This window comes from Pteropus medius, unplaced genomic scaffold (genome assembly GCF_902729225.1).
Source record: "Pteropus medius unplaced genomic scaffold, Ma_sr-lr_union100, whole genome shotgun sequence".
In the NCBI taxonomy this organism is placed as follows: domain Eukaryota; kingdom Metazoa; phylum Chordata; class Mammalia; order Chiroptera; family Pteropodidae; genus Pteropus; species Pteropus medius.
The window spans coordinates 16,444,719-16,470,953 of NW_024346667.1; the positions used below are offsets into that span (position 1 = coordinate 16,444,719).

Sequence of the window (26,235 nt, forward strand, 5' to 3'; positions counted from 1 at the left end):
CCAATAGTCATGTGTTATAGGTTAAATTGTGTTCCCGCAAAAAAAGATATGCTGGAATCTTAACCTCCAGTACCTAAGAACGTGACCTTATTTGAAGATAGAGTCCTTACAGAAGTAATCAAGTTAAAATGAGATCATTAAGGTGAGCCCTAGTCTAATATGACTGATGTCCTTACAAAAAAAAAGGGGGGGGGACATTTGGACACAGAGACATTCCCACAGGGAGAATATCATGTGGTGATGAAGACAGAGATCAGGGTGACACAACTACAAGCCAAGGAATGTCAAATATTGCCATCAAACCACCAAAATCTAGGAGAGAGGCACAGAAGATTCTCCTTTGCATGTCTCAGAAAGAGTTAACCCTGCTGATACCTTAATCTTGTACTTCTGGCCTCCAGAACTGTGAGACAATAATTTTCTGTTGTTCTAAACCACCTAGTTTCGGGTACTTTATTCTAGCAGTTCTAGAAATAAATACGTTATATGAATGAACCACTTTGGAAGCGGGTCACCCAGTCCCAACCAAGCTTTCAGACGACTGCTGTCCTGACCATTATCTTGACGGCCACTTCTTGAGACACCTTGAGCCAAAACTACCAGCTAAGCTGCTCCTGAATTCCCAGCCCACCCACGAAAAATATGAGATTAGTGTTTGATGTTTTAACTTCTGTTTTGGACCTAATTGTGATTCACACACACACACACTGTCACTGCCCTTCCTTCCCACCCCGGCTGCCAATTCTTATATTGAAGCATTAATCCCAAAGGTGACTGTTTGAAGATAGAGCATTAAGGAAGTAATTAAGGTTAAACATGGTTGTTAGGATGGAGTCCTAACCCAATATGGGAGCTGTCATTACAAGAAGAGGAAGGGACACTAGGGATACACACACAGAGAAAAGGCCATGCGAGGACACAGTGAAAAGGCAGCCCGCTGCAAGCCAAGGAGAGAGGCCTGAGGAGAAAACAAGCTTGCCAGTATCTTGATCTTGGACTTCCAGCCTGCAGGACTGTGAGAAAGTACATTTCTGTTGTTTGAGTCACTCAGCCTGTGGGATTTTGTTATGGCAGCCCCAGCAGATTAATAATACAGCTGCTAAGTTTTAGGATAACTTGTCACACAACAATAGTTTATAATATGCTTTCCCACCCGACTCCACAAAAAACATACACATTTTCCATCTCTAATCTCAACCGTCAGCAAAATTTCTTTGAACGAATTAGGTCTTCTGTAGTTTGACTCCCTCACAGATTATGGAAAAGGCTCTATGATAAATCTCTTAAGTAAAGAACAGGTCTTCCCATGAGTGACCTCTAAGTTTTAAGTACTAAATGATAATTAGCCTGCATGTGACCGTTTGATTTTAGACTATGAGCATAACCAAGACTAAGATCATCAAAGGAATATGAGAGGAAAAGAAGCTTATGTTCCTAACCCAATTGAGAACTTCTGTCCATAAGAAATAACCACTACCTTCTCTCTGCTCTCCTTAGCAGCTTGTATCTACCTCTGTCACTGACACTGAATTAAATGAAATTATTAACTCTTCAATGGACACTTTTTCATCCAGAGCAGTGACCTGTCTCAGTTATCTTTTAAAATCCATTACAGCTCCTAGCACAAAGTAAGCATTCAATAAATGTAATAAATGTTTAGAGAATTATTGAACCCAGAAGATCTGGCACCTTTCATTCTATCCTCAGGCAGTTCAAGGCAAGTCTTTAAAAAGGCAGCACTGAGCTGTGAACCTTGTTCATTCATCTTCCTCAGGAGAATGCCTTCTACTGTTGCTCCAGACAATTTCAAAGACCGGTCTGTATGCTTTCTCTGGCAATTGACTTTATCTTCAATTTTCAGCTTCTGGTTGTCAGATAAGCTCTCTTCAACTTAACCCTTGCCTGTTCCTTTCCTATCGCTGTAGCAATTTTATGCCTTGTATTTTCTAAACACAATCAATCCTCAGGTCCCTGCATTCCATTAGCCTGCCCTGATGGGTCACTTCTCTGACTCTCTACCTAGTCTAAATCATCACTCACCTTGTAATCAATCAACACCCTCAACCCCCACCTTAGGGGCAGGCCAAATAGAAAATACAGCAAACTGTTTAAGGTTGAGAACCTTATAGTTTGATGGCTTTAAATCTCTGTAGTTTGGGTTCCTTGAATTGGACAGGGGAGAAAAATGAGTTCTGTATTTTTTAAATGTCTGTAATAACCAGTATGAGAAGTAAGACATGTGCATGAACATAGTTGCAAAGGTTAATCTTTCATGTCTTTCTTGGCCCAGAACTTCAAACTCTTTTCACCAAGCAGTTTCCTAATTTGGAAGGAAAAGAAGTTTAAATTTGTGTTAAGCATCTGAGAGAATCACAGTACTTACAGCAAAAAAATAAGTAAATAAATAAAAAGGCCCGAAGGCTGTAAAATCAATATTTCTAGTTATATTTCATAATTAACTTTGGTCTATAACTTATTTAGATGTATTTAGAGCTTCTTGAGCTAATTTCTAGAAACATTCAAAGGCAATCCTTTTTAAAATAGACAGTCGCAGAAAGATCCTTAATTGTACATACGATATAACTTAAAAGTTGCCACATAATTTCTCTAGCCAATAGTATTTGGAGACTGAGTCCTTAAATTTTGCTAAAAGCATCAGTGCTATTCATAATAAAACAGCTAATGTTTACTGGGTGTTTTTACAATGCGCAGGCCACTGTGCTAATGAGCTTAATATAGATTATCTCGTTTAATCCTGCCAACAACAGATTTGTGAGAAAACTGATGTACTTCAAGCCTCTGAATCCAGAACTCTACAGTCTCTTGGGTTTCTAACAGCTTTACTAATGATATTCCCCTGTTACTTAGCTGCTGGCTTACTTAGAGATTTCACTAGGTTACTTCATTCTTCTGATGCCAGGACCTGCATAAGAGCAATTCATATCTAGACCAATTTATTTATGACTAGACAAGAGTCCTTTGGCAATGTGTCAACATTCCTCCAGAAAGTACTTAATGTTTACTGCATGATTGAACATAGTTTTGAATTTGTTAAAAATAAATGACTCTTTTATACCTGTTTAAGAATAAAAAAGAGAGATGTCTCATTAAAGTGCTCACATAGAACCCTGTGAATTCCACCTCGGCGATTCAGGATGGAAAAATCTCAGAGAAAAATGAGTGGGTGGGGGGTGCCGTGAAAGGTGGAAGGTGGGGAGGACTAACTATTCTGTAAGGAAATGGCATGGTGCTAGACTCACTGATGAATCTCTTTGGATATACACTTCCAACCTAAGTCCATACTAAACGGTCAGAAAAATCCAAGGAGAAGGGAGACACTAAAATTTGAGATCTTCTGAGTGATCGTCTGAAATTTCTACCAACACTCCACTCTCACTCTAAAATGCTCAGATCTTGGAGAAAGTTACGCTGGAAATCATCAGGGTCACCTTGGTGACTTCTCAGAATAGTCCCTATGGTTGTATTATGAAAGGACAGTATTTCACACTGTCTGCGTCGCCAGGGGAGGCCAGGTAAGCCACCAGCGTCCAGTCCCATGCAGCGCCAGGCGGAATGCAATTTAGGGAGCCGGCTGCAACGGACCAAAGCCGCCGCCAGATGGTACTCACGGATTAGGATCGCGGGGAAATTACGGGCCCCACATCCCACTAGCCCCTCGGAGAGATCCCAGTACTGGTGCCTTTGCCTACGGGGACACTTCCTTGAGGCTCTCCCAGCTGCGAGGTCGAGAGACGTACTCTCTTTGGACTGATTCAGGCACTGGCCCAGGTCTGCAGGGGCCTCGCAGCGCTCACTCCCAGATCCGCGTGCCGCGGGCGATGACCTCAGCCGGGAGGTGAGCGCGGCCGACGACTATAGGCTGCGGTGAGGGGTGGGACGGAGAGTGGCAGCGCCGACCTGGCCTCGACCCCGCGCGGGCGGGGGAGATGGGGCGAACCCTCTCTCTGCGAGTGGACTTTGCCAGCCTTGCCACCCTCCCAGGCCTGTTCAGGAAGTTTCGGTGGCGCTCTTCCAGCACCGCACTGGGGAACCCAAACGCAGCTGCAGGACAACTGAGGTGGCGTTTCCAGAGACAGGAGGAAGTGCTCTGACGCAGCTGTTTGGTTGTTTTAGCTTTCAACTGCTGAAGAGGGTGCTTGAGTATCAAAGACATGAATTACGCACGGTTCCTCACGGCGACGAGTGCAGCAAGAAGGCCTTATGCCATCCGAATGTTGAGTGAGTGCTGCGGCAGCACCCCTTCTCCTGGAGGTGGGGGTGGTTCTCTCAGAGCCCCTAAGGGTGGTGTCTACAGTCACCGCTCGGTTACAGTCATTCAACTGTGAAAGCTCTGTGTGAACCGGGCTCTGCATGCGAATCATGAAGAACTCGGGCTAGGCGGGGAATCTATTATCTCTGCTCGAAAGTAGTAGGAGCAGCAATAGAGGCCCAGGCTGTTGTGGGACAGGTCCTTGGACAGAGACAGGGAATGCTATCTAGAAAGGTTCTTCCCGACACGAGTAGGGGTTAGGCACAGTGTGCAGATGTGTGCCGAGTGGAGAGGGCCTGGTGAATGGGGAGAGAAAGGCGTGAGCCATGAAGCTTGACAGGCAGGTAAGGACTAAATGGAGGAGCGTTTTCTAATAGTGTAGTGTGGCCTTTGGCGCCTTTCCTGATTACTCTGCCTTCTTAGTTGGACATCTCCATTGCTTAGTTCCTCCACCAATGAGGCTGGTCCAAAAAAGTTATTTTACGTCTATTTTAGATTAACATCCTATCGCTAGATATTGTTAAACTTTACAGTTGTATTGGCTACAAAGCAACATACTAAACTATGTCTATTTAGAAAAGTCTTCAATGAAAGTGTTTCTTCTTCTCTTCCATATTTATTGTAGATGAGTTATTGATCAGGGCACCGAAATCCGTCATCTCTTTGGCTACTGGATCACCAAATCCAAGCATGTTCCCTTTTAAGACTGCTGTTATCACCACAGAAGATGGCAAGACCATCCAGTTTGACGAAGAGATGATGAAGAGAGCACTTCAGTATTCTCAAACTGCTGGGTGACTATAGATACTTGAGTTTTGTTGGCTCGTTTTATGAGCAGTAGTCTAAGGCCCATTGATAAAGTGATTTTATCTTTTTTAACTGGGCATTCAACAGTTAGGAAGGTTTGGAGAAGAGTTTTCAAAGAATAATTAATAACCACAGGGATATTGAGTGCTTCTCACTCTTACATAACAGAGAGAGTCAGAGAAGGCTTCTGGGAAAAAAGTGCCATTTGAGCTGAGACTAAAAAAACATGAGAAGATAGCTAGGTGAAGAAGCAGGTTAGGAGAAGGGATGAAAAGGATGTTCCAGGAAGCAATAATTTTAAAGTCCTGGGGCAATTTTTAAGAATGATGTTCTCTTTCTAAACAGGCAGCCATGAAAATATGTTACCCTCAGTTCAGATGTCTTTAATTCTTACAGGCAACCTAGAACACATACCTTAAAATTTTCCTTAGCTGATCTTTTTCCAGTGATAAAGGATAATTTATAGAGTGTAATTACATTTTATTAAAGCCTTCTACTGTGATTGAAATGTATATTGAAATATAATACATGTTTTGTATATATGAATTATATTATATATAATACATACATAGGCTTTTCTTTCCAAGAACTTTTTGAGTCTGAACTTCTAGGAAGCCTGTGGAAATATTCCTAAGGAGAATGAAGAATCTATTATGCTGTGAGTGCTCTATAAAATAAGGAATGTGGGCTTTGGAATAAGAAAGATGTTGACTTAAATCTCGGCTTATTTAATCACTGGCTAATTGACTTTATGTGAATTTCTTAATCTCTAAGTCTGTTACCTTGTCATTTAAATAGGGATATTAATATTGGCAAAAAGGTTGAGGATTTTAAAATTGAATGTATAAAGTACCTATTATAAGGCTATCATTTAATTTCTCTCTACTTTTATTATAATATTTACTACTATAAATTTGAAAATACATTTTATACTTTAGAATCCCGGAGCTGTTGTCCTGGCTAAAACAGTTACAAGTAAAATTGCACAATCCTCCCACTATCCATTATCCATCCAGCCAAGGACAAATGGACATATGTGTCACATCTGGCAGCCAAGACGGTCTTAATAAGGTAAGACTGAAAGAAAAGGGTACCAGCCCACATTAAAAATCAAATATGTTCATAAATAGTCATCTCTTACAAACAGGAGGATCATGTTTTGTGAGTTACTGGTAGTCTTTCTTGTCTTTACCTAGAATTGCAAACGGGGAACTTAAAAAACATTCACCAGCCTGATTTTTCTTAAACAGATCATGTGATCAAAGACCCAGAGCTATGAGTCATTCAAACAGGATTCCCATTAATCCTATTTAACTCCTACCAGAAGCTTAGTGAGCACTGCTTAATTTCACCTGACTCAAAGATTCACATTACGTTTGATTTATGTTATTTTAGTTATAAAATTGTAGTGTAATTTTTAAATTCTTTAATGGGCATATCTTGATACTCCTCAGATGAAATGTAATTTCTTTGCATGTCTGCTTATGTAATCAACTGTGCTTGCCACTGCATGTATCTCGTCTCCATCTGGCTGTGTTTCTCTAGATCTAAGTATATGTCTGTGTCTCTGACTTCACTCTAGGTGTTCTCTCTCTCTCTCTCTCTCTCTCTCTTCTTCTATATATCTCTCTCTCCCCCTCTCTCTTTCTTTCTCAGCCTCATGTTCGCTCACTCACTTGCATTCTATCCATCTCTCTCCTGGGTCCCAGGAACTCCACAGATGTAACCAACACTGGGTGGTTCCCACAATAAAGAGACTGCAACTATGGTTTCGTTGTATTTTTCTTTTCTTTTTCATGAATAATTAGTCCTGAAAAAAGATTCTCAATATTCAATCTTCATATCTAGATTAAAATAAGACTCTTATCATAAACCAGAGTAGCTTTATGTAAATGTGAAAGCTGTAATCTGGTTAGCTTTAATAAATTTTAGTTAAATTCTTATTATAGAATAATGTATTGAGGGAATAGGAATCTTTATAATTTTCCTCCCTCTTTTTTATTTACTATTAGAGTTTTTGCTTGAAGAGAAACATTTGTGGCTCTATAGATTAATGTGAAAAAAAGTTCTTTTCCATGAAATTCTTTTCTTAGGAAGGTACACTATGAACTTTTTTTTCCACAAAGATGCTCAAGACAATTTCTTCTTTACCTGTCACAACATCAGTAATATTAAAGAAGCAAGATAGCATAGATGGCCAAATACATCAATAACTTACTTATTTATAGACATGCTTATTGCAGAGGCCTAAGTGGGACTCTGGTTTAACATTTTTTTCCACTTTGTCCTCTAGGATAGATATTATTTTAAGTGCCTATGTTCTGTTCCTATCTACATCTATTAAACAGTGCTACCAGATAATAAACAGTCCTTCTCTTCATTTAGGATATTTGACATTCTCATGTCCCCTAATTGACATGGAAAATGTAAGTAATTAGGTTTTCATTTGATCTATTGATAATGCACATGCCATTCAAGCAATTTGCTTGGTCTTAGGATATCCTGTAAAGCCCAAATCAATTAGAAACTTTTCAGAGAATACTGTTTGTCATAAAATGCTAAAAGCTCATAAGGAAATGGTAAATTGATCATCTTAGGCCAAATCAGTAAACAAAAGTAAAATCTGTCTCAATTGATAATGGCAATACTGTTTGCCATGAGATGTAGGTTGTTAAAATGATAGGAAGGAGAGGCTTGAACTGGGGATTGTGAAACATTGCAAGGTAAGAAAAGATTATTCTGTGATTGATATAAGCTTTAGTAATAATAGACTCCTTTGATTAGGCTGGAAATATCTATTGTCTGGCTCTGTTGATGTCAGTAGGCATCATATTTTCTGCAAAATCTCCTAAATGTGTCAAGCTTTGTCTTACTTGGCCTCTAAATATCCTTTGACATTGTCGACCTTCCCATCCTTTTTGAAATACTCTCCTCTTCTGGCCTCTGGGCACCACATTGGACAGCTCTCTGGAGGCCCACTTTCCCTGCCTCCATGGCTATGTCTGCTACACGGCCATTATTTATTGGGGTTCCTCAAGGCTCAGGCCTCAAATTTCTTCTGCCCTTATTCTGTACACTCTCCCTGGGTACTTCTATTTACATCAATATGATCGATCATATGCTGATAAATTCCAAGTCCATTTATCCATCTGTCCACCTGACATATATCACAAGATGTTTTAAAGGCACCTCAGACCAAACCACACTCATCATCTCCCTCGGACAAATTTTGGGGTCTGTTTTTTCAGGGAATGGCACCACTCACATCATCTACTTCCATATCCAGAAACTTAGGAGTCATTTTTGATACTTCCTCTTCCTCTCTCCCCTATAGTCCATAATTATGTTGGTTTGATTTCCTAAATACTTCTCAGTTCTCCTCTCCAATACCATCATCATCATTCTAATTCAGACTACCCTTATCTGTGCCAAATAATCATAAAAAATTTCCAAACTTTCCACATATATTCTCATTCCTCTTTCATTCTTTCTTATTGTAACCAGAATGATCTGATTATATGACTGACTCCCTGTTCCCACCCTCTACCTAAACTTCTTACTGGCCTCAGTTGGCCCAAATGCCTTCGTGGTGTGGTCTCTGCCCACTTTTGTCTGCTATCACTCCACTCTCCTCTTTATACTCTGCTTCAAGCCACAGAACTCTTTCAGTTTCTCAGAATGTACCCATTGTCACCTCTACACCAACTCATCACTTTCTCGGGGAAGCTTTCTCTGAATGCTCTGTTTCCTGAATACCCAAGTCCTCTTAACAGCAGCTCTTAAAACACTGTGTATCTACTTAATGCACTCATCATTGTTTTTAAATATACATTTATTTGAGTAATTAGTTGATTAGTGTCTAGCTTTCCTGGTAGACTAGTACCTCCAGACTAATAACCATGTCATTATACTCATCATTTTATTTCCATATCTTATATAAGCCTGGATTATAGTAAAGATTTAATACATTTTCAAAGAAGGACTAAAAGGATAATATGAATTTTAGGAGCCAAAGCAGTTATGTTAATTTTCATTTAACCCTAGAACAGAGGTTGGCTTGAAAGGCAAATCCAGCCTCCATCTGATTTTGTAAATAGAGTTTTATTGGAACTCAGCCACACCCATTCTTTTTCATATTGTCTATGGCTCTTTTTCACAGAGTCAGTGATAAGTAGTTGCAACACAGACACTATGGCTCACAAAATATGTACCATCTGCCACTTTACAGAATATATGCCAACTCCTACTCTGGAATCTTAGTGATTGCAAATTAAAAAAAAAAGGGGGGGGGTTCTAAGAATGAAACAATACTATCCAACCTATCCTATGCTTCTTTTGTTAGGTGTTTGAAATGACCATTAATCGTGGAGATAATGTCCTCCTAAATGAACCTGTTTATTCAGGAACACTTCATGCTGTGAGTATACATTTCTATAAAAGGCAACTCTCTTTCTTATAATAAATAAGAAAAACCTATTGCACCTTTAGAATTATCTGTCCACTAAAAAATAAAATAGCATCTTTCATCTGTAAACAAGAGAATCTTAAATGATATATGCAAACTATGTTAAATGTGTCTTCTGTTTTATACATTTGTTTTTATCAAATTTAAATGTATAGGTACTAAAATTAGGTTGTGCAACTATTTACAGTAGCCAAAATATGGATGCAACCTAAGTGCTCATCAATAGACAATTGGATAAAGAAGTTATGGTTCGTATATACAATGGAATATTACTCAGCCATAAAAAAAGAAATGAAATCCTACCATTTGCAACGACGTGGATGGACCTAGAGGTTATTATGCTGGGTGACATAAATCAAACAGAAAGATAAATACCATATGATTTCACTTATATGTGGAATCTAAGGAACAAAAAGAACAAACTAATCAAAAACAAACTCACAAACATAGAAGACAATCTAGTGATGGCTAAAAGACAGGAGGGTTGGGGGAGCGGGAGAAAGGGGTGAAGGGTTAAAGAAGTATAAATTAGTAGTTGATAGGTGGTCACAGGGATGGGGAGCACAGCATAGAGAATGCAGTCAGCTGTAATAAAATGGCTAGGCATAGGGACAGAGAGAAAAAGAGCAATCAGGGGGATTATTTCATAAGCTATATAAATGTCTAACCAGTATACTGTACACTTGAAACTAATAATAAAATTAAATTTTAAAAAATTGGGTTGTGCAAAATCATGCCCAGCTTTCTTCAGATGTCACTTGAAATGTGACATAATTTACAAAAATTTATTTTTTCATTACCATCTTTAATTGCTATATGCCTAAGTATAATCATGTTATATGCCAATTTAATATAACTGCAAATTAACATAGTAATTAGGACTTTCCACTCCAGTGTTAAATTAATACGACTATAATAACCAGAAGGAGGGAGCTAGTCATCTGGCTCTGCTATGCACTGGTCAGAACGCACTGCTGAGAATTAGGTTTGTTTGAGATACAATGATTTAGGGTAGATAAGTACACCAAGTGGGGCAGTCAGAGAATAGTAATCAGAGTGAGTAGGAAACTGGAAACCATACTACATGACGAATGGTTTTAGGAACTGTGGCTATCTTCCCCCAAAAGAGAAGACTCAACAAACATGAGAACTATCCTCATGTAAAAGTTAGCCAGGTGACAGAGGAACTAGATTTGTCTGTGCATGTCTTTAGATTGAGAGAATTGGAACCAAAGACTAGAAACTACAGGGAAACAATTTCAATATAACAACTTTCTAACCATCAGCCTTACCTGACTCTCTAGGAAGGTAAAGCATCGTTCATCACTGCGGGTGCTCAAAATTACTCTTGATTGCCACCCGATACAAATGTTGTAAAACTAATTCTAGCATAAAGTAAGGGTAATTGAATGAGATGCCTTTATGCTCTGAATATTCCAATGGAATAGAATCAAGAGTCCAGAAATAAACCCATAGATGTGTGGCCAGTTGATTTTGACATTCTTGTCCATTCGAAAGGACAAGAATAGTCTCTTCACAAATTGTGCTGGGACAACTGGATTTTCACATGCAAAAGGAAGGAATGAGAGAAAGAATGAGAGAAAATATCTGCAAGCTTTATATATGATGAGGCCTTAATATCCAGAATATGTAAAGACTTCCTATAACTCAACAACAAAAGACAAAAAAACTAATTTAAAAATAGACTAACGACTTGAATAGATATTTCTCCAAATAAGATATACAAATGGCCAATAAGCACATGAAAAGATGTCCAGCATCAATTAGTCATCAGAGAAATGAAAATCAAGACCACAGAAAAATATTACTTCACATGTACTAGGATGGCTATGATTTTTTTAATGGAATATAGAACATATTGGTGAATATGTGGAAAAATCAGAATCCTGGTGCATTGCTGGTAGAAATGTAAAATGATACAGCCACTGTGGAAAACTTGTCAGTTCCTCAAAAAATTAAACACAGAAATACTGTGTGACTCACCAATTCCACTTCTGATATATGCCCAAAAAGAATTAAAAATTGATGCTCAAACAGAAATACAAATGTTCACTACAGCATTATTCACAATAGTCAAAAGGTGGGAGCAACCTGATCGTACATCAATGGGTGAAGGAATAACAAAATGTAGTATGTACGTACAATAGAATATTATTGAGCTATAAAAAAGGAACAAAGTTCTGATACATGTTACAACATGGATAAACCTCAAAAACATTATGCCAAATGAAAGAAGCCAGACACAAAAAGACACATACTGTATAATCCCACTTACATGAAATATCTAGAATAGGTAAATTCAGAGACAGAAAGTACATTAGAGGTTACCCAGGTATGGGGGAGGGAGGAATGGGGAGCTATTGCTTAATGAGTACAGAGTTTCTACCTGGGGTGATGAAGAGCTTTTGGAAATCGATGATGCAGGATGCACCCATTGTGAATGTAATTAATGCCACCGAATTGTACTCTTCAGCGTGGTAAAAGTTTTGTTATATATATTTTACCACAGTTAAGAAAACTGAAGTAAAATAATTGCCTTTTCCTAATGATTGAATACTAATTACTAATTATTTTCCTAAACTCCTAAGACTTAAGATTATATAATCCTATAAGTATAAAATTTGTGTCTACATAAACAGTATGCATGTACATATGCACAATGTTTTCACATATCCAAACAGAAACTGAGTGCCAACCTATAAGGACATATGCTAATAAGAAATATGTGTTTATTTTGTGGCCCAATATTGATTTATTATATTCATGGTAGATGTGCTTTTTAAGTCTAAGACCTCTTACTTTTTAGTAAATTTATTGGGGTGACATTGGTTAATAACATTATATAAGTTTCAAGTGTACAAATCTATAATACATCATCTATATATTGCATTGCATACTCATCACCCAAAGTCTAGTCTCCTATCTTAGACTGTTTAAATTTTTCATAAGTAGCAACTTGATTATCCCCACTTAGGGCATAATTCTACATTTGAGTGTTAAAAAGTGTTTGCTTATCTTTTGAAATTTTTTTCTGAGAACCTCATTCGATTATTGTTATTTTTTTTAAGTTCTGATTTTTTGCGTTTGTTTTCATCCAATAATAAGATTCCACAAGATTTTTATAAAATTTTAACTATAAGTAAGGCTACTACTTGCCAGTTCAGCTTTAGCAATTCGTAAAATACTGAAGTACTTCCACGATCATTGGTGAGTGGCTACCTTATCCCCCCGACTGTCCCATTACCACCTTGGCTTTCCTAGCCCTCTCCTAAGACCCCTCTGACCCTCCCATGATGGATTATTAATGCTGGCATAGCAGGGAGTCTCCAGGACCCCCTTCTAGCCTGTAGCTATATCTGATGTGCCCATGCTACACCACTTGTTAAATATTTTGAATATCACCTTTGCTTGTAACTAGTTTATATATTAGCATAACAGATGCTTTATAGAATTAATTTACGGTCAAAAAACATTTATTAATAAACACTGACTTTATGAACCAGTTCTAATTATACCTATAAAGATAATTCGTCAGAAGAGGCTGGGTTGTGTTATGTAACAATATCTATCTCAGTGGCTTACCACTACAGACATTTTTCTCTCATACCACATGGCCACTACGAGGCAACTACGGCTCTGTTCCATGTCACCTTCATCCCAAGCCCCAAGTTGCCAGAAGCAGCCTCTTTCTGCACCATTGTGAATCTCAAAGCAGAGGGAAAAGAAAAAGAGAGAACCATAAGCTGGATTTTAAAGCTTCTGCTTGGAAGGGACACACATCGCTTCTGCTCACGGTTTTTTGGCCAGTGCCAGAAACATGGCCAAGCCTGACATATAGGAGGAAAGAAGTATAATCCTTCCCCTGCGAATTGATAGGGAGTCTTTTTGAACCATAATGTAATCTACCCCGGGGCAACAATAGTTTTAGAATATACAACCTCAACCATCAGGAGCACAGAGCTGAGTGCAGGTTGATGGACTGAAGAGTGTAAACGGTAACATTCCTAGTTAATATAAGAAGAATCAATGACACATATTTTGTAATCATGTCTGAACCTTGGGCTTTCTGTTTTCCTTTGTGGTCAACAGCTTCTACCACTGGGCTGCAACATTATTAACGTTTGCAGTGATGAATATGGAATTATTCCAAACTCCCTCAAAGAAATACTTTCTAAATGGAAACCAGAAGATTCAAAGAACCCTAAGAAAAACACCCCCAAATTTCTTTATACTATCCCAAATGGCAGCAATCCTACTGGAAACTCATTAACAAGTGATCGCAAAAAGGAAATTTATGAGGTATTTTAAAAGAATGTGTTATGTGGCTATGTTCTTGTTTCTTTTTGACTTTTTAGAAGAGTACTGTGCAAGTTCCCTTTCTTAATAACAGAAAATCAGCTATGCCAAGGGTCATAATAAATTTAAACATAAGAAATTACTACCTCCTTTGTTAACTACGAGATTTCTCTTTCCCTTTAATTGGTATTTTCATAAAAAGAAAGAGTGTTCTTGGCCTGATTTTAAATTTTATGAGATTTTTTTAATATTTGACCCCAAGTTTGATTTTTATTATTTTTAATTTGTATTTTTGAATTGTCTCTTTTTCTTACTCTTTGTCAAGTCAGGTTAAAAATAAATTCTTTAAAATTAAGAGGCATGTTCCTTTTGTAAAGTCTCTTTTAGGTACCTGACTACAATGCCTAAGCTTTTCACCACAAACATTTTTTTTAAAATATCAAACAATATGGAGCTATACAGAAATCTTTCAAAAATAAGAGAAATGTGACTTTTTGTAAAGTCTTTCGTGTACCTGACTGTACTCCCTAGCCTTTCACTACAAATAGCTTTTAAAATAAGTACCAAACCCATGTTAAAATATATAGAATTTAATTATGTGTAGTAGAATCACATATATAATGAGTAAAAGGAAATGTTTAAAATCTTGTATATATGAGTATACATATATACGTACATATATGTGTGTGTATAAATATAAAATCTTCACTTAACGTTGCAACTTTAAGCAAAATGACATATAACAAAATCAGTTGTATCATAAGCTAATTGAGATAAACAAGAGTTAAGTTCCTACAGCATCTCATCAACATTATAATGAAACAATATTGTTCAAGAACACAGAGTCATGCACCACTTAACAACAGAAACACGCTCTGAGAATGTGTTATTAGGCAATTTTGCAGTTGTGCGAACATCATAGAGTGCACTTACACAAACCTAGATGGTACAGGCCATATGATGTAGCCTATTGCCCCTGGGCTACAAGCCTGTACAGCATGTTACTATACAAAACAATACGAGGTTAAATCAAGCACAAGAGAAAATGATGCAGCCAAGAGACAAGGTAAACAGGAGATGCATGAGGCTGCTGCTGCCATAACACTACCTACTGTTTATACAGCCAACCTCTCTTTATAAATAGAAAGAGTACACTCTAAAATATACTAAAGTATAGTAAATACATAAACCAGTAACAGTCATCTATTACCATTATCAAGTATTATTTATACTACTGTCCATAATTTTATGTGCTATACTTTTATAAAACTGACAGCTCAACAGGTTTGTTTACACCATCATCACCACAAACACGTAATGCATTGTGCTACGATGTTGTGATGGCCACCACGTCACTAGGTGATATGATTTTTTTTTCTACATTTTATTCATTTTTTTTATTATTTGTTTGCTTTTCAGTTGCAGTTGACGTTTAATATTGCATTAGTTTCAGGTGTGCAGCATATTGTTTTCTCAGCTCCATTATAATCTTATGGGACCACTGTCGTATATGCAGTCCATCGTTGACAGAAATGTCATTATGTGGTGCATGACTGCATGTACTGAAATACTGCCTTATTTTTATCAAACACTCCTGGTTTCTGTCCTGAGCTTCTCTTCTTATTTATACACTCCCTAGACAGTGTCATCTGGTTCTATGGTTGTAATTCTGTTCTATAATGAAATATCTCTCCCCTGAACTCCAGACTTCTGCTTACAACTTTAATACTCAACTTCTGCATCCAACATCCAACATAAATATCTAATAGGCATTTTAAACCTAGCATGGCCACATAGAACTCTTGATTTTGTCCAGCCACACCCAAACTTCCAATTCGCAGGCCCTCACATTCTCCATCTCCATAAATTGTGCCAGCATGAACAATTACCTTTTATTCCTCTCTTTCTCTTCTCTCTTCACCCCCGCCCCTACATCCAACCCATTCTATTGAGTATACCAACAAATTATTCAAATCCATCCATTTCTCTCCACTACCATTTCTGTCGCCACCTACTTAGATACCAGCTTACTTCCCTCGCTATCTACTAGGATGCTTTCCCCACCAGACCCCTGCTGCACTCCACTCTTGGTCTCTAACCATTCTTCACACAGCAGCCACTCTTGTCCTCCCCCTGCTGAAATGTAAATGGAAAGCCAGTCTCATTGTTCTTCTGTTAACAATCTTCCAGGGGCTTCCCGCTACAGTTAAAATAAAATACCAAGTCCTTTATCTGCCTTGCAAAGCTGTCCTGGTCAGCTATTTTCAGGCCTCTTATCAACCTTCTTGTAGCCCATTTGCTGCAGTCACACTGGCCTTTCCAACCCTTAAACGGGCCAAGTTCTTTTGTCGCCCAAAGGCCTTTGCTCTTGCTCATCTCTCAGTCTAAAAGCTTCTTCCCTGATATTTCCACAGCTGGCTCCTTCTTGTCATACTGAGCACCCTGTTTAGTGTCCTGCATAGCTCTAAAGTCCCCCATCTAATATGTCTTCATTATCCATTGGCTTATGTATATTTCATTTTTCTCACTAGAAAGTAAGTTCCATGAGAACGAGAGCCTCTAGTGCCTTATCCATCTTCATTAGTTTGGGGTCCCAAACTAATCTGTGACCTGTTAGGAACTGGGCCATACAGCAGGAGATGAGTAGCAGGTGAGCGAGCCAAGGTTCATCTGTATTTGTAGCCGCTCCCCAGTGCTCACATCACTGCTTCAGCTCCACCTCAGATCAGCAGGCATTAGATTCTCATAGAAGCACTGGTCCTTGGTGCCAAAAAGTTTGGAGACCACTAGTCTAGACAGTAGGCACTCAATAGCTTCTTGAATAAATGTAGACAAAGAATTATGGTTCCAAATGCTTTTGATTTTATATAGCAGTTAAGAAATAAATATACTACTTTAACCTTTTTTAGCTTGCAAGAAAATATGATTTCCTCATAATAGAAGATGATCCTTACTATTTTCTCCAATTCAACAAGGTAAGTGACAATTGAACTTATTTCACAATTAGAAGATAAACTGTTGTAAGTTATTACACTGCATTTGATTTTAGCCTGGCAGCTAATCCACCTTTACATTGAAATTAAATGATTGATAATTTACTACCACTTCAACTTTTAGCCTTTTAGTTTTATCATGGAATTAGTACTTCTCATTTTGGTATTACTGTTCTTTCTAGAAATAACTTACTTTTAAAATGGTAGCTGGTGCTCCATACTGTGCATTTGGACAGACACAAGATTTGGAAGCTGTTTTCAAGCTGAAAGAGAAAGAGGACTGTGATCAATTAGTGACATCCATTATGGACATAAGGCATTACTGGCACCATGCCACATATTTGCCATCCCTATCCTTAAGGTCTTGGATCTTACTTGCAGTAGAATGGGTTTTTAGGTTTCTTCTCACTATATAGGTATGCCACTTTTCATAATCATTTGTTCCTAACAGACAGTAGTAGTGATACAGACTCTCAATGCCTGGTTTCTCAAACTCAAACACTATCTTTATTTGCTCTCAGGGCTGCTGAGAACATATACTTGGATTTGATTCCCCCTTTAAATCTACTGGAAAGAAAAACTTTTAATTTCTCTATATGGTTTGCCTGAATGAATAGTATGTCTGCCTCCCTACACCCCATCCTCAATGTGATCGTGGCTCCCTTTCTTGTATACATCTACTTTTGAAGCAAATAATTTATATTAATTAAATTTCTCATCATCAGCTTCATCTTTTATCTTTCTAGTTCTAAGGATCAACATTTTCTCTCTAAACAATCCTGAATGCTTCTGACCCTCTTTATATCTTATCCAAACTAGTTTTTCTTGAATCTTTCCTCTAAATCTGTTTCTAAATCTGTTAATCCTGAATTTTAGTCCTTAGGGCCAGGAGGGCCTGGGTGAGGTTTCCCTAAATTCTTAATAATGGCATCTTAGCCAAAGGAGTAAACCCTTGTGTGTGTTCGTGTGTGTGCACGTGTGTGTGTGTGTGTGTGTGTGTGTGTGTGTGTGTGTGTGTGAATGGCAGAAAAGTAATCAAAACATGCAAATACTAATAAAAGAACATGCATCTCTGTTTTTACTCCATTTTAAATAGTTGAGATAAAGATAATGGAAAAGATGGTTCTGCTGCTGTTCATTAGAATCCATGCTTTTCCCATTCTCTACATAAAGTTAACTATGCAGTCACTAACAGAGTTCTCAAACCAATAGTATTTATGTTTCCCGTTTCAAGCCCTGGGCACCAACATTTCTTTCAATGGACGTTGATGGGCGTGTCATCAGAACTGACTCTTTTTCAAAAATCCTCTCCTCTGGGTAAGCCCTTATTCTCTAACTTAAGGCTAGATCTAAAAGAGATAGAAACTGTGCCTCATCATCCTTTAGTCTAAACAATTCTTCTCATTTAATATGTTTGTATTCCACTTGCCTGAAAACAGCAGTTAAATTATTGATATAAATATAGGCCTGTTCTCTCTGTTCATCCCCAGTAGAGAGAATGGTCAGGTTTTCAGTTTCGTATATGAAAGAGCATATTTAGAAATACTTGGTTAGACTTGCATTATATTTTAAATGTACACTTAAATTTAAATTTGTATTTTAAATAAGAAGTAGTTAGTTTTATTAGAATATTTTAATTGTCTAGGACCATTTGCCCCAGGTCACAAGTCTTTTCCTAGTGAAATCAGGAAAATGACATGTATTAATTAGTACAGGACTGGTATTATGCTGTGCCTTTTCTCTTTTTTTATGTAGGTTGAGAATAGGGTTTGTAACTGGTCCAAAAACCTTAATAGAGAGAATTGTTTTACACATGCAAGTTGCAACATTGCACACCAGCACTTTTACACAGGTAAGGACAATTTAGGAAATAGAAAAAAAAATTTAAATCAGTTAAGAATAAAAATTAGATGCTCACAAGTAAGACCAAGTTAAGGTGGCAGGGAGAGAAATCACTGAATATGTACTGAATTAGAAAACCAGTTGTAATATGTACTGAATTAGAAAACCAGATGTTTATTCTAAAAGACAAATGAGAATGGTACTAATCTGGCGTTATTTTGTGGCACAGACCTAATTCCCTGAGAATCAGGCTATCTTATTCATGTTGTGTACCTAGCATCTATCACAGGAACTTCATAAAAACTTTTGACCCGAACAAAATGGAACTGGGCTGGAATCAGTAATGTAGCTTGAGCTTCATTGTCTTAGAATCTACAATGAGAACAAGAACTCCAAACCTGTTTAGTAACTCATTGTTTGCCTTCACTGCACATGTGCTAACCTGTCCTAAAGACACTGGTTGGTATGTATTTTAATTGAAATAGAGTTGATTTTAGAGAATGTATAAACTTCCTCACAAGTTTTGAGAAATAATTGAGTCCCTCCCTAATGCAATCTTGAGAATCAGATCTTAAGGACAGAATTGCTACCTAAGAACTCAAAGTTCTTAGGGAACTTTCTGTAAAATAGGACATTCACTTGATATTTTACATTACAGAGTGCTTTATTGAGTTTGGGACTTGTTCCTTTTCTTTTTGTATCTGTTATCAACAAAACTTCACTATCCATTTATAACATTTAGAACTTCCATTTTAGATAGAAGAATCTTCAAATATATAACTTTATATGTCTACTATATGTTTTTTACATTTAGAGAAGAAGTACAGTATGGTAATTAATAGCATGGAACAGGAGCTGGACAATCTAACTTGAACCCAAGCTTTGTGACCTCAGGAAATTTAACTTAACCCTTGTATTTCCTTATCAGTAAAATAGAAATAATAACCTGCCTAATAAGGTTATTATAATATTAAATTAGCTAAAATATATTAATATATTGCAATAATTTCTGGCACTTAGCAAGTACAATATAAATTTATTTTTATTGTTACTAACATCTATTTTAAATCACTGACTGTATAAAACTTAGTCAGCTAGTTATATTTTCTTGTGGTGGTATACATGTAATCAAGAGTGATTGGGGAAAAAAACCTGTTTTAGAGGATAAACTATGACATTTGTTATTGTCTTATCTCTTTTAGCTTCTGGTAGCACAGCTCTTATACCAATGGGGAGAAGAGGGCTTTCTGGCTCATGTAGACAGGTATTGTATGTTAGGTTCCAGATTTTACATATAAATGGACTTTGCTTTATTAATTGTCATTTTTTAATTATTCCACAATAAAGGAAAAAATATAATGGTAAGAAGTTTACCACCAGACAGGTCAAATAAATATGCTCTATTCTCTTATCAAGCATTCAACATTTTTATCAAGATAGAAAACAAATTCTTGTAGACGGGACTCCAGAGCCTTTTAGCTTCTGCAGTCAGTGTACTAAACACATCCTTTTTATTTTCTTCTTCTTCTAGGGTTATCAATTTCTATAGGAACCAGAAGGATGCATTATTGGTAGCTGCAGAGAAGTGGTTAAGTGGTGAGTGGGACATATATCCTATCCTGTGCTAAACAGTAGCATCTATTTCAGTGGGTGATAAAACTGCATAATATTGTTAATAATCCTGTGGGCAAAGAAACAAGAGTGCAGGAATATTCTTGTCAAGAAAATATTACCCTATAAATAATCTCAGAAGTAACAGTCTGCAAGCTCTGGCATATTTCTACCTATCTCTTTTATACCTGTCTGTTGCAAAGAATTTGTGGTTTAAAAAAAAAAAAAAAAAAAAAGACCGATTAGTCTAATAATCAACCAGCGATAAGTTACTTAAAGCTAAATAACATCTATACTCGAAAGGTTTTAGAGTTATTTCAAAATTTTCCTCTAAATAGAAGAGGAATTGTGAAACAATCAAATATACTTCTTTTCTAACTAGCTTATATAAAGACAAAAGAGTACAATCTACAGAGGATTTCTCTTACAAATGATTTGCCTTTTCATCACTAACATTATTTACTATTATCTATAATTTGATTGCAGGATGGTTTAGATTTAATTTTCTATTTAAAAAAGAAAGTAAAACGAATTACATGGCTTTAATTATATCATTAAAAATGCCTTTGATATTAATAATAGTAAGTAAACAAAAAAACCAATTCCTTATTTCTGTCATATCTTGTTCTCTATGAAGTCTCAGTAAAAATAGAATTATCTCTATGCTAAGAGTACTGTTCTACCATTTACAATGGAATTGAAGAAAAGGTTTTAACTAACAGCAACTTTAAAGAAATATATATAATTAAAACCAAAATAATTACTTTTCCTTCCTGGTTTTTCTATCCTGAGCCTCAATGAAGCATAAAGCCTACAAATGCACCTGGAATTACTGGATTTTAAGTACTTCTTTTCATAATTAATTACATGCTGATAAAAACTAATCTATTGGACTTCTAAATTATTACATAAATGACAGGATTTATTGGAAAACTGGAAGAATCTAGAAAGAGTTGAAGAATCCTCTTCTAACACTGAAAGAGTCATATTCGGCTTCGATTTGTTTCTATCTAAGGGAAATAGACATAGGTAGTATATTTCTTACCCAACCCTAAGACTGACTAAAATTGTAAATAACACACACTGGGCTCCTTTCCTCCCTTTCAGCCACACACTCACTCTTGCTTTTTGAAATAAACTCAGAACATCAATTTTCAGAACTTATAAAATTATGTATTTTTAAATGCTATCAGTAAAGGAATCTTTTTGGAAATACTAGTTAAGAGTTACTGCAATTATATCATTAAACAATGTATTCGATATCATCAAAAATAGCTTCAGGCGATATTTATTCCTTTCTTTTGTTTATAGGTTTGGCAGAGTGGCATGTTCCTACTGCTGGGATGTTCATATGGATTAAAATTAAGGGCATTTATGATGTAAAAAAACTGATTAAAGAAAAGGCCATTAAGAAAGAGGTAAAAGGGGGTTATAACTTTTCTTTAAAGTAATTTCTTACTTAAATAAAAATGGAGAGACATATTTATCATTGCCCACCACCTCAACTCATAATCTTTTAATATCAGATGTGTTATCTCATTATTAAAATCATAGTAGATTTTTAGGTTACATAACCATTCTTCTTGTCTAAATTAATGGAAATATAGTCATCAGTCTGAGCTACTGGTTAGTTTAGTAGCTAAGAGCACTCTCTGGAGTGACACTCCTTGGGTTTGAATTCCAGCTCCACCCTTTACTGGATGTGTGGCTTTGGGTAAGTTACCCTCTCTGAGTTTTACCTGTAAAATAGAAATAATGAGAATCCCTCCCTCATAAGGTTGCCATGATAATTAAATGAGTTAATATTGGTAAAGCATTTAGACTACTACCTGGCATATAGTAAATGCTCAATAAGTATTAGCCATTAATATTTAGAATAGAGGGTTCCCCGCCTCCTCCGATTATGAAAGTAAAGCATATTCATGGTAGCAAACTTAAAAACTTAACAAAAATATAATGAAAAGTTTTTGAATAGCCCATAATTTCACCACCGAGATCTTATGACCATTTGTGGTGTACTTTCTTGAAAAGTTTGCATATAGCTAGTATTTTGGCTGTGCAATTATTTTATATGGTTAAAATTACACAGAAATGTTTTCAATTCAAATTAACCCATGAAGATTTCTTCTATGTTTTTTCTCCTTTTATATTTCAATCATAAGTCTAATTAGATTTTGTTCTGGGGCATTGATTAAGCTTAGAAATCTAAATATATCTCTGCATAGTTTTTCAAATTACCAAATAAATTAATTCTTTTATCATGATTGTCAGTCTTTTTATAAACAATAAGATCTATCTCTAGTATCATTTTTTTTTTCTCGAAGCAATATGTATAAAAGAACAGATTGTGTTGATGTTGGCAGAGCACTCTGCTAGTGTCTAAGAGAGGAGGCTGCTAAAAGGCTAGAGCTAGAAACTGACCGGCTGGACTCCAGTGCCAGTTCCACTTGCTTAGGAAAGTCATTCATCTTCTCTAATCATCTTACTGGAGGGCAGGACTCATGCTTTATGAACTGTTCTGATCCTAGTAACAGCATACATTAGGTATTTAATAAATACTAAACTGATTTATTTCAAAGAAATATATTTTAGCATAATAATCAAGTTTATATTTTCTTTGCTTTTCTATCAATGCTATTATCTTAAGAACATTTGATAATTAGCTATTTGTATGTATCTCTGAGCTATGTGCTAAGGATACAGACTATGTATCCTTATTGAATTGCAGTTTTTTCAGTCCTCATCCTTTATTCCATATATCCTGTTGCATGTACCTTAACTTTTTCTAAATAATCTCCAACTTTATCACCACTGCCTTAGCCTAGATTTTGGTCATCTTGCAAAGAAATTATTACCACACCCTCCTTCTCTTACAGCAACTTGCTTTTAGCACATGCCAAAACTTTTCTACTATTTAAGAGAAATGATTTTCATTTTATTGTTAATCAGGATGCAAAATCCCATCCTCTGCCTTGAAATCTTTTCCCCAGAGTATCCCAAATCAATTCACTCCCAACTCATCTTACTTTAGTAGACAGTGCCCAGATTCATACTGTGTAACAAGCAGTTTACTTAATGCTTTTGAATATCATGATTGTACTACATAACAACCTCAAAGACTTAACACAATCGAAATTTATTTCTGACTCACATAATATTTACAACGATGTGATCTGCAGGCATCTCTGCTCCAAATGGTCATTCGGAGACCCTGGTTCCTTCCACCTCTTTACTCTTCAGTCTTCAATGCATAGATTTCACAAATGGCTACAGAATGGAAAGAGCATGGTGAATCACACAGGGGAGAATTTTATGGGTCAGGCCTAGGAGCACACATGACTTCACATCCATTGGCTAGGTTTCAGTCATGTGTCCACATATAACTAGAAAGAGGCTGGGGAATAGAATATATTCGTATGCCCAGGAAGCAGAGGGAATGTAACCAGAGTGAGCTATCTGCCACAGTGGTCATCAAGAATCGCAGTGGTTCTCACCACTGTTCTTGACACACTTAACATTGTTATTCCTTTGCTTTATGTATTAAATTTTGTACCTTCTTTCAGTTCTTTGAGGGAGCCAATTTACACTCTGTATCTTCCTACAAAAATACTCTTCCCCAACTTTTTGCTTAGCCAACACCTACCTATCTTTAAGATCCCAGCTTAAAAATCACTTCCAAATTTGATAACTAAAAAATGTTATCTCGTCGTTTTAACTTACGTTACTTTTCTAGTTAGGTTAAGCATGTATTCATGTTTATTACCATTTCTATTTATATTTCTTTTATAATCTGCCCTTTACCCATTAAAACTACAATTTTAGTGTTTTTCTCCTTAGTTTCTGTGAATTCTTTACATGTGGAAAAGAGGTAGCATTTGCCATAATTATTGTAAACATTTTTCCAGTTTCTGTGCTTTTGGTTTTATTTATTGTATGTCATACAGAATTTTTACATAAATTTATTTTTCTCTTGTGATTTCTTTAATTGCTTTTAGTTTTAAAAAGTCTTTCCTCATTCTGAGATTGGATTTACCTATATTTTCTTTTAGTTTTTCTTTAATGGTATGTCACTTATTTTCCATAAACTCAGATATTAATGGTTCCTGGAAATGATTTCTACATCGATAGCTCAGCTCCCAGCCCTTACTTTAGAGCATCCTTCTCCTTGGCTTCTCCAGAACAAATGGATGTGGTAGGTACAATATTTTCTTTAGAGTAACACTAACTATAAATTCTGTTTTTTGGTATACGTGCTCATTTTGTGAGTTACGATATAATTTACTGTCTTCTTGAGTTTCTGCAAAACAGGTATTAGTTGAAAAGTCATGAATTACCATTAAAAGACAAATTTGACTTTTTTGCTAGACTTCTATAGACAAATGAAGAGACCAAGTTGTAGTTATAATTTGTTGTTTTCATGAGTAGTTTTCAGACCTACTAAACAGTGTTGGCTGATTACCAATATGTTATAAAGAAAAGCTCTTTACTTCCTTCATAGAATTAACATGAACCAAAGTACAAACTTATGAAGGCTCAGTCTCTTTCACTGAGGAAAAAAGCATATCAGCAGGGGTCAAATAAAATAATATTCTCAAATTAATCACAAAGTGTAGCTTTAACCAAATAACACAACCAAGGAAACAAGTTCCTAAGGAATGTGTGTCTGAGAATCCAAAAGATCTATAAATTGACTATTGTCATTAACCTTAAGAAGAGTTCTATTTATCCTTGTAGATGTATTGGTTCTTTGTGTGTTCTTTATTTACTTGCTTTCTCATGTCGTTAAATATGCTTTTCATAAGCTATCTCTGCTTTTATATAAGGATGGAGTTGGGCAATTAAAACATTTTTCTGCACATATATAGAATGTATGTGCAGGTGAGAGATTATATGAAAAAAATAAAATCATGTTTGATGTGGAAAAAAGAAAATTATGACCTTGAGAGCTATAAGAACAACAAAAAAAATCCTGGGAATCAGATATATTTATACCTACATATATTATGATATTTATGGCATCCTAATAAGATAAAACTGAGGTTAAACTTGATTTTTCATTGCCTTATCTTGACCTTAGGTGGCTATTCTTTGTTTGAATTTTTAAAGTTATGACAGACTTCCTAAATAGCATCCTAATTTTATTAATTCTTATCTATTTTCTATTGTAGGCCTTCCAGAGATTAGCTGAACTTATTAAAGAATCTTTATGAAGATATCAAACTCTTCATAGTACTCATGAATTTTTCAGAGAAATTATTTCTATGTTTTAGCAAAAAGAAGTGATCGTTGATGTTAGATTTTCAGATTGGATTTCATCGAACATGTCATATATAGTAATTTAACTAGACAACTTTTATTAAAGTGCTCTTAAATCCACCAGATTGCAAAATATATTTATAATCCACTTGTACCTTTTGATAAATTTTCAACTTGCAAAAAATTATTTTTGCCTTAGATTTTACTGTAAAGAAACCTGTAGTTGCTTTATAATTTCTATAAATTTTCTTTGAAACTAACATTTTACAGTAAATTATTTTGAAAATATTAGAAAATAAAGTTCAAAATGGTATATAATGTGAACTTTTTCAATTTTTTAGGAAAATTTAATGAAAGCTTGTGCAAAAATTATTAGAATTTGACTATTATAAATGATTTTCAATAAGAGTACCACAAACATTGTTATGCCATAGAAATCCCTGTAAAATAAAGTTCTGAAACTCACTAAATGTACCTAAAGGCATCAGACCTGTTAATTCTAAGTATGAAGGAGAGATTGAGACTTAGAAAATTTTACTACATTGCATTTTCATAATACTGCACAATTTGTAAAAACATTCTTATCAGTTATGTAATTTAAATCTCTACAACACTTTAAGGTACTTAGGATATACTTTTTAAATTATTTTCTTTCCCACCTTTTAAGAAGTTTA

At 36.0% G+C, this 26,235-nt stretch overlaps 1 protein-coding gene and 1 long non-coding RNA gene across 3 annotated transcripts in view; one reads left to right on the forward strand and one right to left on the reverse strand.

Annotated features, from left to right (window-relative positions):
• The window catches only part of LOC120613381 (uncharacterized), a 46,963-nt gene extending 43,173 nt beyond the window's left edge, over positions 1 to 3,790 (reverse strand). Inside the window, exon 1 of the long non-coding RNA XR_005655689.1 lies at positions 3,630 to 3,790. This is a non-coding gene — a long non-coding RNA (uncharacterized LOC120613381). The remainder of the gene's footprint in view (positions 1 to 3,629) is intronic.
• A 6-nt stretch (positions 3,791 to 3,796) lies between these two features.
• On the forward strand, positions 3,797 to 25,759 carry AADAT (aminoadipate aminotransferase). 2 transcript variants are annotated; one of them, XM_039876121.1, is made up of 14 exons: positions 3,797 to 3,856; positions 4,003 to 4,239; positions 4,896 to 5,064; positions 6,016 to 6,148; positions 9,420 to 9,494; positions 13,653 to 13,862; positions 16,769 to 16,834; positions 18,087 to 18,169; positions 18,608 to 18,704; positions 19,897 to 19,958; positions 20,226 to 20,290; positions 21,617 to 21,723; positions 24,396 to 24,497; positions 25,474 to 25,759. In XM_039876121.1, the coding sequence occupies exons 2-14, from the start codon at positions 4,173 to 4,175 to the stop codon at positions 25,513 to 25,515; spliced, it is 1,278 nt and encodes a 425-aa protein (XP_039732055.1). In that variant the 5' UTR covers positions 3,797 to 3,856; positions 4,003 to 4,172; the 3' UTR covers positions 25,516 to 25,759. The 2 variants fall into 2 exon arrangements, with proteins under 2 accessions (XP_039732055.1, XP_039732054.1); XM_039876120.1 differs by having other exon boundaries at positions 3,803 to 4,239.
• Positions 25,760 to 26,235: the final 476 nt, after the last annotated feature.

What these genes read in the sequence shown, in the direction of transcription:
- AADAT (XM_039876121.1), top strand. Translation starts at nt 4,173, where the DNA reads ATGAATTACGCACGGTTCCTCACGGCGACGAGTGCAGCAAGAAGGCCT. An exon ending in CAGTATTCTCAAACTGCTGG is followed by an intron (nt 5,065 to 6,015) that starts GTGACTATAGAT and finishes TTTATACTTTAG; the next exon opens with AATCCCGGAGCTGTTGTCCT. An exon ending in ATTCAGGAACACTTCATGCT is followed by an intron (nt 9,495 to 13,652) that starts GTGAGTATACAT and finishes TGTGGTCAACAG; the next exon opens with CTTCTACCACTGGGCTGCAA.